Source organism: Entelurus aequoreus, linkage group LG11, assembly GCF_033978785.1.
Source record: "Entelurus aequoreus isolate RoL-2023_Sb linkage group LG11, RoL_Eaeq_v1.1, whole genome shotgun sequence".
Lineage (NCBI taxonomy): Eukaryota > Metazoa > Chordata > Actinopteri > Syngnathiformes > Syngnathidae > Entelurus > Entelurus aequoreus.
The window spans coordinates 16,537,270-16,553,872 of NC_084741.1; the positions used below are offsets into that span (position 1 = coordinate 16,537,270).

Here is a 16,603-nt window from a genome sequence, read left to right on the forward strand (position 1 = left end):
AGGGAACATTCTAGATCTGCTGTGAAAGAAGCGGTGATGTCACCAATACTCTAGTCGTCTGACAGGAATGAGTTAAGAGTTAGGAAGGAGACCAGAGTGCTCTCAGTAGTAATACGTTCCATCTATTAAGTGGGGCTGCAGGGGATTGAGAGGGGTCATCCATAGGTCAAGGAGTGCGGCTAATACTACCCACCTATTTGGGGGGATTTTCTGACACGTCATGGTTTATGACCTCCATGTCACGAGTGGGGGAAGAGTGGATTGTGAGATCGACAGGCGGATCGGTGTGGCGTCTTCAGTAATGCGGACGCTCTATCGATCCGTTGTGGTTAGGAAGGAACTGAGCCATAAGGCAAAGCTCTCAATTTACCGGTCGATCTACGTTCCCATCCTCACCTATGGTCATGAGCTTTGGGTTATGACCGAAAGGACAAGATCACGGGTACAAGCGGACGAAATGAGCTTCCTCCGCCGGGTGGCGGGTCTCTCCCTTACAGATAGGGTGAGAAGCTCTGTCATCCGGGGGGAGCACAGAGTAAAGCCGCTGCTCCTCCACATGGAGAGGAGCCAGATTGGGTGGTTCGGGCATCTGCTCAGGATGCACGTCCAACCGGCAGGAGGCCACGGGGAAGATCCAGGACACGTTGGGAAGACTATGTCCCCCGGCTGGCCTGGGAACGCATCGGGATCCCCTGGGAGGAGCTGAACGAAGTGGCTGGGGAGAGGGAAGTCTGGGCTTCCCTGCTTAGGTCCGCGACCCAACCTCGGTTAAGCGGAAGAAAATGGATGGATGGATGGATGGATGTCACATCCGGTAGCCATTTTGTTTTGTAGGATTCATCATTTTGTTTGTAGTATGGAGATACTTTGTAATGATTTATGATTCCTACAGCTGGAGGTACTTCCAACGTCACCGGTAGCCATTAATTTTGAAGTTTTTAAGGGATTTGTGTTTTTGTAGACCCAAATCTGTAAAAGACAATCACTTGAGCAAATTACTGGTCTACAAAACTCAACGGCAGACCCCTTAAAACAGGGGTGTCAAAGTCAAGGCCCGCGAATGAATGATCTACGGCCCCCGGGATGATATTTGATTAGTACTAGAACCGGCCCGCAGGCCAGAGCCGCCTGCTGCTCTTTTGCATGCACCATTGATTGATTGATTGAGACTTTTATTAGTAGTTTGCACAGTGAAGTACATATTCCGTACAATTGACCACTAAATGGTAGGGACAAGAGGTAGAAAATGGATGGATGTGAATGTATTCAGTTATAAACATACATTCACTTTCTTCTTTCCTTCATGGATCTAAACGTTGCCGATGTCTGTAGTTTTTTCTATATTTTTATTGTAATATTGATAAAAGTTCAAGTCAATCAATCAATCAATGTTTATTTATATAGCCCTAAATCACAAGTGTCTCAAAGGGCTGCACAAGCCACAATGACATCCTCGGTTCAGAGCCCACATAAGGGCAAGGAAAAACTCACAACCCAGTGGGATGTCAATGTGAATGATTATGAGAAACCTTGGAGAGGACCGCAGATGTGGGTGACCTCCCCCCCCTCTAGGGGAGACCGGATGCAATGGACGTCGAGTGGGTCTAGCATAATATTGTGAAAGTCCAGTCCATAGTGGATCTAACATAATAGTGAGAGTCCAGTCCATAGTGGATCTAACATAATAGTGAGAGTCCAGTCCATAGTGGATCTAACATAATAGTGAGAGTCCAGTCCATAGTGGGGCCAGCAGGAGACCATCCCGAGCGGAGACGGGTCAGCAGCGCAGAGATGTCCCCAACTGATGCACAGGCAAGCGGTCCACCCCGGGTCCCGACTCTGGACAGCATCCATGGCCAAGTACCCATGATTGTCACACACGCACTAGGTGTGGCGAAATTATTCTCTGCATTTGGACCCATCACCCTTGATCACCTCCTGAGAGGTGAGGGGAGCAGAGAGCAGCAGCGGTGGCCTCGCCCGGGATGCATTTTTGATGATTTAACCCCCAATTCCAACCCTTGATGCTGAGTGCCAAGCAGGGAGGTAACGGGTCCCATTTTTATTTATAATATTTGGTATGACTCGGCCGGGGTTTGAACTCATGACCTACCCATCTCAGGGCGGACACTCTAAACACTAGGCCACCGAGTCGGCTGTCATAATGTGTTTGTTCTATTTTTGACAAAGACAAAGAAAACAATCTGAAGTTGTCTTTATTTTTTACTTTTAATGCCGTGATTTGAGATAGGCTCCAGCACCCCCTGCGACCCCGAACGGGACAAGCAGTAGAAAAAAAACGGAGAAAAAAAAAAATTGGGATTTTTTCTAAGTACCGAATCGACAGAGGGTAAAAAGCACCTCTTTTTACCTTCTCTCATCAGACACTTAGAAAAAAAACAGGAAAAAAAAAAAATAATTCTTGGATTTTTTCTAAGTACCAAATCGAAAGAGGGTAAAAAGCACCTCTTTTTACCTTCTCTCGATCAGACACTTAGAAAAAAAACGGAGAAAAAAAAAAATAATTAGATTTTTTTCTAAGTACCAAATCGAAAGAGGGTAAAAAGCACCTCTTTTTACCTTTTCTCGATCAGACACTTAAAAAATACGGAGAAAAAAAAAAAAGTATTGGATTTTTTCTAAGTACCAAATCGAAAGAGGGTAAAAACACCTCTTTTTACCTTCTCTCGATCAGACACTTAGAAAAAAAACGGAGAAAAAAAAAAAAAGTGGATTTTTTCTAAGTACCAAATCGACAGAGGGTAAAAAGCACCTCTTTTTACCTTCTCTCATCAGACACTTAGAAAAAAAACGGGAAAAAAAAAAAAATTCTTGGATTTTTTCTAAGTACCAAATCGAAAGAGGGTAAAAAGCACCTCTTTTTACCTTCTCTCGATCAGACACTTAGAAAAAAAACAGAGAAAAAAAAAAAAAATTTAGATTTTTTCTAAGTACCAAATCGACAGAGGGTAAAAAGCACCTCTTTTTACCTTCTCTCGATCAGACACTTAGAAAAAAAACGGAGGGAAAAAAAAAAAAATTTAGATTTTTTCTAAGTACCAAATCGACAGAGGGTAAAAAGCACCTCTTTTTACCTTCTCTCATCAGACACTTAGAAAAAAAACGGGAAAAAAAAAAAAATTCTTGGATTTTTTCTAAGTACCAAATCGAAAGAGGGTAAAAAGCACCTCTTTTTACCTTCTCTCGATCAGACACTTAGAAAAAAAACAGAGAAAAAAAAAAAAAATTTAGATTTTTTCTAAGTACCAAATCGACAGAGGGTAAAAAGCACCTCTTTTTACCTTCTCTCGATCAGACACTTAGAAAAAAAACGGAGGGAAAAAAAAAAAAATTTAGATTTTTTCTAAGTACCAAATCGACAGAGGGTAAAAAGCACCTCTTTTTACCTTCTCTCATCAGTCACTTAGCAAAAAAACGGGGAAAAAAAAAAAAAATTCTTGGATTTTTTCTAAGTACCAAATCGAAAGAGGGTAAAAACACCTCTTTTTACCTTCTCTCGATCAGACACTTAGAAAAAAAACAAGAAAATGGCTACCAGTTGGACGATGAAAGTACTGCCGGTTTTATAATGTAAAAGTCATATTCTGGTTTAAGCTCCACCCACTGAGTGTGACGTTATACCCGCTGCCCCCCCCCCCCCAAGCGGGCCAAGTGGGTTTGGACTGACCTCCCGCTGAGCCCCCCCTAAATAGAGGGGACATTTTTTACCACTGCTCTCGTCGTCTTTTAAACATAAATGTGCTCCACTTTCTTTTCAGGCCATCACAGTCATGTTCTGTTCCGTGCCCCCTGTTGCTTCCACACTTCGTTCCGCCCACAGCGAGAGGCCGTCCATTTGTTCTTGCTAAATAGTTTTCTTAGCGGTATTTTTAGCTTCCACCAAATCCCTAATCTTAGACGGACAACACTGACTACTAGGTTGACACTGCAGGCCAAAGTGTCCCAAATGATGTTGTTTTTCCAGCCGACTGTTGACATTGCAAGTACAATGTGTTCTTTATCTGGCTCCAGTGTAAACACGCGCGAGTCCAAATGTGGCCCCAGTGTGGCCCCAGTGTGGCCTCGACGTCACGTGCATGCGCAGGTCGATAAAGTGAAAACACAGGGAGTTGACCGGATTCTGTACTACTACAAAATAAAATAAAAATCGCCACCTTAAAAAGGAATGGTTTTTTTTACATGAAAATAAATGAAAGTATTATAATGTATTAATGAATATATATAGTGTAATATATTTGGTAGGGTTCTAATCTTTTTGTGGCTGTTTAGCAGAGGCAACGCGGACATCAATGTAGATCTAGCTTTATTTTTTAACTCACTTACAACGCACGCAATGTACGTAACATGTACCGTATTTTCCGGACTATAAGGCGCACTTGAAATCCTTTTTTTTTCCCCTCAAAACTCGACAGTGCAATTAATCCACATGGTGACCAAAATAAACCCAGGAGTGCACAAACAGGAACTCAGGGAGTCCAAAACTAACAGGACATAACAAAACATGATCCGGACCACGGATCATGACAGCGCCTTATAGCTCGTTGCGCCTAATGTACGGAATAGGTTTGGTTGAGCTTACCCACCTCGAAGCTATTTTATTTGGTACATGGTGTAATGATAAATGCGAACAGTAGATGGCAGTCAAACATAAGAGATACGTGTACACTGCAATAGGACTCAAGTAAACAAAACCAAAATTGTATATGTTCCATAGAAAATATAGAACATTACACACGGCGCTCAAATATCTATCAAAATGTTTTAGTACGACTTTGGTAAGCTATGAAGCCGCACCGCTTGATGGATTGTCGGCGCATTAAACATAGGAGTATTATTATGGTGTGTGTATAAGGTAAGACATATTATCTGGCGTTTTGTTTTGCAATAATCAACTTTTCTTCCCTTCTGGTACCTGCTGATCTGTATTTGGAATCTGCACTAATCCTGAAAAATGGTGCGCTTCCGCCTTTATAGTCTGTGCCGACTCCATTGTCGATAAACTTCTTCTTTTTCTCTATCTTCTTGTTATGTGACATTCATCCCCCACTGTTGCCATTTCTAATATAAAGTAGTCTAAAGTTCTTACTTATATCTGTCAGTAAACTCGCCATGAAAGCGCTAAAACATACCGGTGTAGTGAGTTTACATTATTCACCCAAGAAACTTTAGTTATTAGAGAGTTCTGGTCGGACGGTTTTTCACGGGACACATTTCGGGTGTTGTTGTTTCCGGATGAGGAGATGGTGCTCCGTTATTGATTGAAGTAAAGTCTGAATGTCATTAAAACAGTTAGCTCCATCTTTTGACACTTCTTCCACTCCCGTCCTTGCACGCTACACCGCTACAACAAAGATGACGGGGAGAAGACGCTGCAGAAGGTGAGCCACGTAAATAAGACACGCCCACAAAACGGCGCATCCTGAAGCGACTGTCAGAAAGTGGCTTGAAGATGGAAGATGATTTGGAAAACCAAAGAACCACAATTACATGTTATGTAGACCACAAGGAAGTCTTTTACATTTAAAAAATAATAATAATAATAATATGACTCCTTTAATGCACCCTATAATCCGGTGTGCCTTATATCAATCAATCAATCAATCAATCAATCAATCAAAGTTTACTTATATAGCCCTAAATCACGAGTGTCTCAAAGGGCTGCACAAGCCACAACGACATCCCAGATCCCACATCAGGGCAAGAAAAAACTTAACCCAATGGGACAATTAGAAACCTTGGAGGGGACCGCAGATGTGGGGACCCCCCTGCCCCCCGGGCGACCGGTGCAATGGACGTCAAGTGGATCTAGCATAATAGTGTGAGAGTCCAGTCCATAGTGGATCTAACATAATAGTGTGAGAGTCCAGTCCATAGTGGATCTAACATAATAGTGTGAGAGTCCAGTCCATAGTGGATCTCACATAATAGTGAGAGTCCAGTCCATAGTGGATCTAACATAATATTGTGAGAGTCCAGTCCATAGTGGATCTAACATAATAGTGTGAGAGTCCAGTCCATAGTGGATCTAGAATAATAGTGTGAGAGTCCAGTCCATAGTGGATCTAACATAATAGTGTGACAGTCCAGTCCATAGTGGATCTAACATAATAGTGTGACAGTCCAGTCCATAGTGGATCTAACATAATATTGTGAGAGTCCAGTCCATAGTGGATCTAGAATAATAGTGTGAGAGTCCAGTCCATAGTGGATCTAACATAATAGTGTGACAGTCCAGTCCATAGTGGATCTAACATAATATTGTGAGAGTCCAGTCCATAGTGGATCTAGCATAATAGTGTGAGAGTCCAGTCCATAGTGGATCTAACATAATAGTGAGAGTCCAGTCCATAGTGGATCTAGCATAATAGTGTGAGAGTCCAGTCCATAGTGGATCTAACATAATAGTGAGAGTCCAGTCCATAGTGGATCTAACATAATATTGTGAGAGTCCAGTCCATAGTGGATCTAGCATAATAGTGTGAGAGTCCAGTCCATAGTGGATCTAGAATAATAGTGTGAGAGTCCAGTCCATAGTGGATCTAACATAATAGTGTGACAGTCCAGTCCATAGTGGATCTAACATAATATTGTGAGAGTCCAGTCCATAGTGGATCTAGCATAATAGTGTGAGAGTCCAGTCCATAGTGGATCTAACATAATAGTGTGAGACTCCAGTCCATAGTGGATCTAACATAATAGTGTGAGAGTCCAGTCCATAGTGGATCTAACATAATATTGTGAGAGTCCAGTCCATAGTGGATCTAACATAATATTGTGAGAGTTCAGTCCATAGTGGATCTAACATAATAGTGAGAGTCCAGTCCATAGTGGATCTAGCATAATATTGTGAGAGTCCAGTCCATAGTGGATCTAACATAAAAGTGTGAGAGTCCAGTCCATAGTGGATCTAACATAATAGTGTGAGACTCCAGTCCATAATGGATCTAACATAATATTGTGAGAGTCCAGTCCATAGTGGATCTAGAATAATATTGTGAGAGTCCAGTCCATTGTGGATCTAGCATAATATTGTGAGAGTCCAGTCCATAGTGGATCTAATATAATATTGTGAGAGTCCAGTCCATAGTGGGTCTAACATAATAGTGTGAGAGTCCAGTCCACAGTGGATCTAACATAATAGTGTGAGAGTGCAGTCTATAGTGGATCTAACATAATAGTGTGAGAGTCCAGTCCATAGTGGATCTAACATAATAGTGTGAGAGTTCAGTCCATAGTGGATCTAACATAATAGTGTGAGAGTCCAGTCCATACTGGATCTAACATAATAGTGTGAGAGTCCAGTCCATAGTGGATCTAACATAATAGTGTGAGAGTCCAGTCCATAGTGGATCTAACATAATAGTGTGAGAGTCCAGTCCATAGTGAATCTAACATAATATTGTGAGAGTCCAGTCCACAGTGGATCTAACATAATATTGTGAGAGTCCAGTCCATAGTGGATCTAACATAATAGTGTGAGAGTCCAGTCCATAGTGGATCTAACATAATAGTGACAGTCCAGTCCATAGTGGATCTAACATAATAGTGACAGTCCAGTCCATAGTGGATCTAACATAATATTGTGAGAGTCCAGTCCATAGTGGATCTAACATAATATTGTGAGAGTCCAGTATAATATATAAAAAAAAGATAAAAAATACACCATTTATCAGCAGTGTGCCTAATAATCCGGTGGGCCCTATGGCCCAGAAAATACGGTGAGCAAATACGCCTTAGCGTCAATCGCTATTTCTTCGGAATGAAAATATATATATTCGTATATTACATATTGCCAATTATTTGCGCACTATTGACTAGTGATGCACCGAAAATTCAGCCGTCGAAAGAAGACTTTGCTTCAGGTCGCATTGCATTTAGACTGAAGTCACATTTGCAAAGATCAGATTTTAATTGGATTCGGACTACTTCCTGATGTGGCCTGAATTTGATGCAAAAAGATCAGATTTAAAGCACTTTGGAGCAATTAGACTGATGAAAAAAAATCGGATCTGGGTCTCTTTAGGGCAAATAAAACAGGTGTGCAGTGTAAACGGGGCCACCGGCAAAGACTCTATGCTGATAAATGTGACGCCTTCCTGTGAATGTGAGAGCAGGGAGACAGCCGTGCACACATATGACTTGTGACGGTTGCCATGGTAATCTCCCTCAGGCGCAAGGCAATTTTTGGAGGGCCTTCTGGAAGCAATGGCAGCCCCTCAGCGTGCACGTTTGATCACATATAAACAGAATATGAGAGCGCTTGTGTCAGAAATAAACATGAAAAGAGATGCATACATTTTCTTTATAGATGTTTCTACTCGTTCGCCGGTTCAAGGATTACGGACAACGGATGAATCATTCCTCTTTTCTTACCGACGAGTCTGAGTGCTTTTGTCAAAACACGAAACCTCGCGAATATTTCCGTGTGTTTTTTCGTCGGTACGGAAAAAGTAAAGGTTGCGAATCAATACCGTTTTGTTCTCCCGAGTGAGGCCTTACCTGTTCCGAGGTAAAGGACGCTGTAGTGCTCTTCGTTGACGGCGAGGACAATGTCTGCCACCGTGTGCGTGATTTGGTCATCCGTCGGGAGGTCCAGCGGAGCCACGCCTACGGGCCGGATCACGTCCTCAATCTCCGGATGGTACCGGATCACGCCCAGGTTTTTTATGTCGTTGGGACCGCCCGCCGTGGAGTTTTTACGGACACACTACAAGAGCAAGCAATGCCGTAGGATCAGGACGGACCAGAATTAGAGGGAGTTCTACTTGGTTGGGTCTTCTTACCATCCCAGGACGACTGCCAATAAAGGAGCTGCTGTAGCCCTTAAGTTTGGATGTGGAGAAGGCCTGGTCGATGTCTTCTATGGAATAGGCACAAATCACACTTCTGCCCCTGAAAAACAAGTCCGGAATATTAAGGAGATGGTTTGATTGACAGATAATAAGACGTGTGAGAGGTTAGCTTTCTGGATGTTCCAACTCACCACGCGTTGGAAAACAGGCCGTACATGACACCGGCCCGCTTGTCCTTAGCTGTCAGTACCACCGCATGCTTCATGTTGTTGTACTGCTGCTGAGTGTTTCCGGCGCCGCACATGACCCGTGCCTTCAGGAAGGTGGTCCACGAGTCGGCCAACAGAGCCTTGATCCCGCCCTCGTCCACCTGCGAATCAAGATGACTTGTGAATGTCGACGCCGGTGACGAAATCGAATCCTGTGACAGACAATCCTTATTGCTCTTCGGGATCTGTAAGTCTTGTTACCATGCAGATCCGGCCGATGCGGGCCCTGTACGGCTCCTCGTCCACTCGGGCTGTCTTGTTGAACTCACTGAAGAAGAAGTAGATCTCCTCCTTGTATTTTAGGGAGGCAGGGATGATGGCGGCCCCAGCAAACTGCGGATCTGAGTCACAATACGTAAAAATGAGGGTGCCGTTGAAACCATAGCTAGTGGTTTTGGTTCTGGTTTGTTGTAGCAGGTGGATCGTGAGATCGACAGGCAAACACTGTATTGATCCGTTGTGCTGAAGAAGTAGCTGAGCCGGAAGGCGAAACTCTCAATTTACCGGTCGATCTACGTTCCCATCCTCACCTATGGTCATGAGCTTTGGGTTATGACCGAAAGGACAAGATCACGGGTACAAGCGGCCGAAATGAGTTTCCTCCGCCGGGTGGCGAGGCTCTCCCTTAGAGATAGGGTGAGAAGCTCTGCCATCCGGGAGGACCTCAAAGTACAGCCGCTGCTCCGCCACATGGAGAGGAGCCAGATGAGGTGGTTCGGGCATCTGGTCAGGATGCCACCCAAACGCCTCCCTAGGAATGTGTTTAGGGCACGTCCGACCGGTAAGAGGGCACGGAGAAGACCCAGGACACGTTGGGAAGATTCTGTCTCCTGGCTGGTCTGGGAATGCCTTGGGATCCCCCGGCAGGAGCTGGACGAACTGGCTGGGGAGAGGCAAGTCTGGGCTTCCCTGCGTAGGCTGCTGCCCGTCCGACCCGATTTCGGATAAGCGGAAGAAGATGGAAGGATGGATGGATTGTTGTAGCAGGAAAATTAGTGTTTGATTTGAAGCCAACCTAACCTAACCTTTCCAAATAATGTGTAATCAATCCAAAGCGTAAACGCTATCTTTGCAGTCATCATCTACCTTTGAAGTTTTTACGTGACTTACTCAGCAGCCAAACGTTTTCTGTCTTCAGGAGTTTCTGGGGTCCGAACGTACGGCGGATAGAACCAGCGTGGCCTCCCACTGATGACATGGCGGAATACAGACTTCCATCTGAGAGGACGAGAACAGAAGGTAAGAAAAGGCCACAATCGAGCGTGTTGGAGGGGGAGGAGTGAGGAAGGCAGGGAAGGAGATGCGGAGAGAACATTGACTACAGAATAAAGGCAGAATCCCAGGAGGCTAAAGACACAAGGATGAGGAGGATGAAGATGAGGACGAGGAGCAGAGCCAACATGAAGGCCGCAGGCTGACAGCCACCAACACTCATCCTTCTCCTTTGAGCTCTGTCTCCATAGCGATACTTGATAAACCTCAACGCTTGGTTTATGCAGAGTAATTACGACTTCATCCGGCCGAAAATGCCTGAATTGACGTCACCTTTTTTGGAAAATTACGACAAAACTTGCGATGTTTTGAGCCTTTTTTTAAAAAATAACCTTGAATCAACTTGTGGTTTTGTGAATTTCTTATCAATGTTTAGGTGTCCCCTGTAACCTTATACTGCATTAATGTTTTACTCGTTTTACACCACAAAGACTCAAAAGTGGACACTAGATCACAGTCAAAGCACATACCGTATTTTCCGGACCACAGGATTATAAAGCGCACTGCCGATGAATGAATTGTTTTCATATATAAGGCGCACCGGATTATATATATATATATTTTTTTGGAAATGTAAAAGACTTCCTTGCGGTCTACATAACATGTAATGGTGGTTCCTTGGTCAAAATGTTGCATAGATGATGTTTTACACATCATCTTAAAGCCGCTGACTGACAGACGCCTCCGGATACACCGTTTTGTGGGCGGTCTTATTTACGTGGCTCACCTTCGACAGCGTCTTCTCCCCGTCATCTTTGTTGTAGCGGTGTAGCGTGCAAGGACGGGAGTGTAAGGGGTTGTAGTGTGAGGGGGGGTAGCCGGGGATGTATATATTTTCAAGTATTTCTTATATATATATATATATATATATATATATATATATATATATATATATATATATTATATATATATATGTATATATATAAATAATCCGTTTATGGATGAGTACATCCGTTCGGCCACCGTGTTCAATGGAGAAGTCTGATCTACAAAATGTGCAGGCAGCATACCCCTTCCCCTTCGAGCGGTCCTGGATGAACTGAAATTATTTCTTCCAATCATTTTGGAACTTGCAAGCGTACTTCTTCTTCTTACTCGTCGTCGCCATGTCTCTTCTTCGTTCTTCTGCTTTGTCTCTGTTATGTTTTTTGGACATTACTACTTGCCGTTGTTTTGAAGCAATGCATGATGGGAATCCGGATGTTGGGTGTCAGTGTATTAACGTGCCGGCTGGAATAAACCCACGCTGAGAAATAACTCCGTGCCTGCCTACTTTATGGGTTGTAGATCAACCTATGGATAACGGAGACATATATAATAGTCTCCTTTTCAGGTGAGAGAGGACGCTAAAGGCAGTGCCTTTAAGGCATGCCCCCAATATTGTTGTCCGGGTGGAAATGGGGAGAAATTCGGGAGAATGGTTGCCCCGGGAGATTTTCGGGAGGGGCACTGAAATTCGGGAGTCTCCCGGGAAAATCGGGAGGGTTGGCAAGTATGTGTATACGTCCTACGTGAACAGCCAAGATGAGCTTTTTTAACCTGTGTTTTGAAAATGGTTTTATTATACTATATCTATTATATTTAGGGCCCGCATGGCCCTGTATAAAGGACTCCCACAGGGAGTCCTTTGTACAGGGACAGAGGACTCTATTGAAATTGTAAGGTTTTATTATTATTATTCTTTCTTTCTTTCTTATTATTCTTTCGCAGCTTTGCGCACTACTTTTCCCCCCTTAACATGCTTCAAAACTCACCAAATTTTACACACACATCAAAAAACGCGAACAAAACTCTTTTAGGAAAAACCAAACCCCAAAAATCAAAACTGCGCTCTAGCGCCCCCTAGGAAAAAAACACAGACAACACTTCCTCTAAATCCCAGTACGAATATCGTAGAGACATGCAACAAAAACCTCTATGTAGGTCTGACTTAGAGCTAGATTTCATACACTGACATCCTTCAGCAAAAATCAACAGGAAGTTGGCAATCACCCCTTCAAAACAAAAGTTTCATAAAAACACTCATTTTTGCCTCTTTGAGCTGTAATTTGACCCCCTTAAAATATTTCAAAACTCACCAAACTTTTTACACACATCAGGACTGGCGGAAATTGCGATCTAATAAAGAAAACGAACCCCAAAACTCAAAATTGCGCTCTAGCGCCCCCTAGGAATAAAACACAGACAAAACTGCTCCTCGGAGGAAAACACAGACAAAACTGCTTGTAACTTCCGGTAGGAACGTCTTAGAGACATGAAACAAAAACCTCTATGTAGGTCTCACTTAGACCTACATTTCATAGATTGACATCCTTCAGCAACTAGCACCTGCCAAATATGCGGGCCCGACCAACGCTGCTTGCAACTTTAATTTATTATTGTATTTTGTATACCAAAGAATATATTGCGAGAATCATGTTGAACTGAGAAAGGAATCTGAATAGAATCATCACCCTAAGAATCATGTGTTTTCTGCCTTGTGTAGAAACTATAGCTGATTTTCCTAAAAGAGGCCAGCTGGAGGTGGAGAAAGGTGTAGTTGTAATTGCATCCTAGTAAAAGGGCTTTGTTCATGACAAATAGTCTTTGCCTTGCTGCGGATAAGCGACTTGATCTGCATTAAAAAGAAAAAGCACAATGGTCACTGCCCGTGTGATTGTGGATAAAAAGAACCAGAATTTAGTCGTTCAGCTCCGTCACGCTCCACAGTGTCCAGGTATCTATTCAGCACAGTAACATCTTAATCAGGAGGTCGTTATTAAACAAGTGTTCAAGCTAAGGAGAAACACTCCGATCATCAATTTCTGTCTCGCCGAGTGCCCTGCAGTGCAAACTAACTCCTTCATCGGCATGAAAAAAAAGGCCCTCTGCGCCAAAAGGTTGAACAAACGCTCCGTGGCGCCCTCGCAGAAGGTCGCTTTCATTTCCGAACGTGACTTTTTAGTTTATATCTTGGGAAAACGACTCGGCTTGGTGCGGGGACAAGCGAGGAACAAAAAGGGGATGTAGCGTCCTTGGGAGACTGATAAAGAACATCTGCTCTTGATTCGCTTCGGCGGCCCTTTATTAGAAGATCATAACGTTACACGCACTAGCGCTCGTTCATGTGATGCTGACACAAACAATATGGAGGCGGACATCCTGCGGCTGATGAAACGGACACTCTCTCACCTGCGGGCAGGCTGATGGACCTCTGCGAGGGGTAAGGTGGGGAGATGTCAGAGGGCGATGCGATTTGTCCGACTCCCTGGACGTCGGTCAGCACTGTGTCGTTAACCTGCCGAACAGGAGGTGTATTCTGCAGATGCACTTTTTTTTAAGAGTTGTAACACTTGTTAGCGCGTGTGGCGCTCTTACCAGCATCCAGCAGCGAGGACTCCCAGCATTTGTCCCACACACGATGAAGGTGTCGTTGACTTTCTCAATGACTGTGATGAAATTATCACACTCCATCTGCAAGACAGAGAAACCACGGCAGTGAGACGAGGACATGGTGCTCAATGAAGCGCAAAAAATTGGTTCATCTTTAATTATTAATTATTAATTGGCGATCCGCACCCTGTATGGTCAGTGTCAGAGCTTGGTCCGCAGTAAGTCGGACCTGATTCCAGTGAGGGTTGGACTCCGCCAAGGCTGCCCTTTGTCACCGATTCTGTTCATAACTTTTATGGACAGAATTTCTAGGCGCAGTCAGGGTGTTAAGGGGATCCGGTTTGGTGGCTGCAGGATTAGGTCTCTGCTTTTTGCAGATGATGTGATCCTGATGGCTTCATCTGGCCAGGATTTTAAGCTCTCACTGGATCGGTTCGCAGCCGAGTGTGAAGCCACTGGGATGGGAATAGGGTTGGGTATCGTTTGAATTCGAACGATTCCGATTCCGATTCTTTGTTTCGATTCCGATTCCTGGCGATTCTCGGTTCCGATTCTTTTAAGAGGCAGGGTCAAAAAAAAGTTTAGGATATTTTAAATAAACTAGCTAATCTACAGTCTTTCTGAATGAAATAGTCTGACATTCTCAATCAAATTTTAATTCTATTAACTTTTTATGAACTTTACTATAAATTCCTCATAGGGCTGTTTTCAACTAGAACATAAATATCAAATCTATGAACTTGAATATAAATATTATAAATTATGAATACATTTTCCCAGGGGTACACTTTCCTCAAGAGAGCTTTATTTTTGAAAACCTCATGAAAACACATTTACACATAAGTGTATGATGCGGCAGGAAACCTCATGAAAACACATTTACACACACAAGTGTATGATGCTGCAGGTACTTAAAAATGTTACCGTGCTCCCACTGATGGGCTAACCTGGTGCAGAAAAGCAAATAAACAATAAGAAACAACTTGCAAAACCCAGTCCAGATTAGCAGCAGATACAGTATAAAATCAGAGACAGTTCTTGTTTAGGAAAATGACCATATCCGCCTTCTCAGGCAGGATGCGTGAGCGTTCTGGACAGATAGTGTCTCCTGCTGTGGAAAATACACGTTCGCTGGGTGTGGAAGAAGCTTGAACGCATAAATAGGAGAAAGCGAGATATGACAGCAAAGGATAAGTCTTTTGTTGGTTCCACCACCATGCAGCAGGGTCGTCAGACATAAGTATCGGTGGAACGTCCTGGTACATCTGCAGCTCTCTCTCCACTCTCCACTCGTTTCTTGATGGACATGGAGCTCTGTTATTTCGCGGTTATTTCATTTTTTTTGGTAAAGTATAGCCACACTTTCGACCGCCGACGCCCGCTATCCATGCTTGAGCTTGACTGACTCGCTCGGCTATGCTAACACTTCCGGCGGTGGGCGCTTCTTCGTTGGTGTTCAGCGGCTTCTTCTTCCGGTTCGGCGGACATATTTTTTTCCGGTCGGCGGACTGGTATCGAAAATAGGAATCGAAATTTAAACTTTTGAACGATTCCGGGAGAATCGGAAAGTTAGTCCCGGTTCCAATCGATACTCGATACCCAACCCTAGATGGGAATCAGCACCTCCAAGTCCGAGTCCATGGTTCTTGCCCGGAAAAGGGTGGAGTGCCATCTCCGGGTTGGGGAAGAGATATTGCCACATGTGGAGGAGTTCAAGTACCTCGGAGTCTGGTTCACGAGTGAGGGAAGAGTGGATTGTGAGATCGACAGGCACCTTCAGTAATGCGGACGCTGTATTGATCCATTGTGGTGAAGAAGGAGCTGAGCCAAAAGGCAAAGCTCTTAATTTACCAGTTGATCCAAGTTCCCATCCTCACCTATGGTCATGAGCTTTGGGTTATGACCGAAAGGACAAGATCACGGGTACAAGCAGCCGAGCCGGGTGGCGGGGCTCTCCCTTAGAGATAGGGTGAGAAGCTCTGTCATCCAGGAGGAGCTCGAAGTAAAGCCGCTGCTCCTCCACATCGAGAGAAGCCAGATGAGGTGGTTCGGGCATCTGGTCAGGATGCCACCCGAACGCCTCCCTAGGGGAGGTGTTTAGGGCACGTCCAACCGGTAAGAGGGCACGGGGAAGAGCCAGGACACGTTGGGAAGACTATGTCCCCTGGCTGGCCTGGGAACACCTCGGGATCCCCCGGCAGGAGCTGGACGAAGTGGCTGGGGAGAGGGGAGTCTGGGCTTCTCTGCTTAGGCTGCTGCCCCCGCGACCCGACCTCGGAAAAGCGGAAGAAGATAAATGGATAGATGGATGTTTACCTAAGTCAAAAGGACGTACTTCTGCACTGTCCCTGTCCTAAATGCAGTGTTTTTGTGTCATTTTTATGATTTCGTTAAAAGAAAAAACTGTCCAAAGCTTTGATATTTTCACTCCTATGGAAGATTAGGATACCTTTGAGTCATGAAGACATGTTTACATTGCTTTAAATTTGATCAGCACCAGATGAAACTTAATGTTACAGCTTCCGATGAGGCTTTAAGTGAGGCATTTGTAATATTTGCACATTGTAAAGGGCCTTTTGGATGTTTACATAGCTGCATTTCCAGTACCCCCAGAAATGCGCAAAACCTAAATGTCGCAATAAGAAACTTGTAATGGAAACACCCATATTTCGAAAAAACTCAAATATTTTTGAGCTCTCATGAGGTGGTTTTTGAGACGTTTCGATAGTGAAGTGTTTGGCAAAAGCACAATGGAAACACTTTTTCCGCATTTTGAGGTCAGCTAAACAATGAACCGGCGGGACGCCGATGCAGGACGGTTCGTCTTGGTCTCGTTTCCGAGACCAAGCGAGGCGGCACCGCCGCACCGGTCTGTCT

At 44.1% G+C, this 16,603-nt stretch overlaps 1 protein-coding gene across 2 annotated transcripts in view; it reads right to left on the bottom strand.

Annotated features, from left to right (window-relative positions):
- Nucleotides 1-16,603, bottom strand: part of si:ch211-113g11.6 (uncharacterized protein LOC559008 homolog) — a 60,627-nt gene that overhangs the window by 33,581 nt on the left and 10,443 nt on the right. For both annotated transcript variants that reach the window (XM_062062618.1, XM_062062617.1), the window contains 7 exons: nucleotides 13,712-13,807; nucleotides 13,526-13,631; nucleotides 10,193-10,300; nucleotides 9,284-9,423; nucleotides 9,005-9,183; nucleotides 8,805-8,913; nucleotides 8,521-8,728 (listed from right to left, as the gene is read on the bottom strand). In XM_062062618.1, coding sequence (XP_061918602.1) covers nucleotides 8,521-8,728; nucleotides 8,805-8,913; nucleotides 9,005-9,183; nucleotides 9,284-9,423; nucleotides 10,193-10,300; nucleotides 13,526-13,631; nucleotides 13,712-13,807 — 946 coding nt within the window. The remainder of the gene's footprint in view (nucleotides 1-8,520; nucleotides 8,729-8,804; nucleotides 8,914-9,004; nucleotides 9,184-9,283; nucleotides 9,424-10,192; nucleotides 10,301-13,525; nucleotides 13,632-13,711; nucleotides 13,808-16,603) is intronic.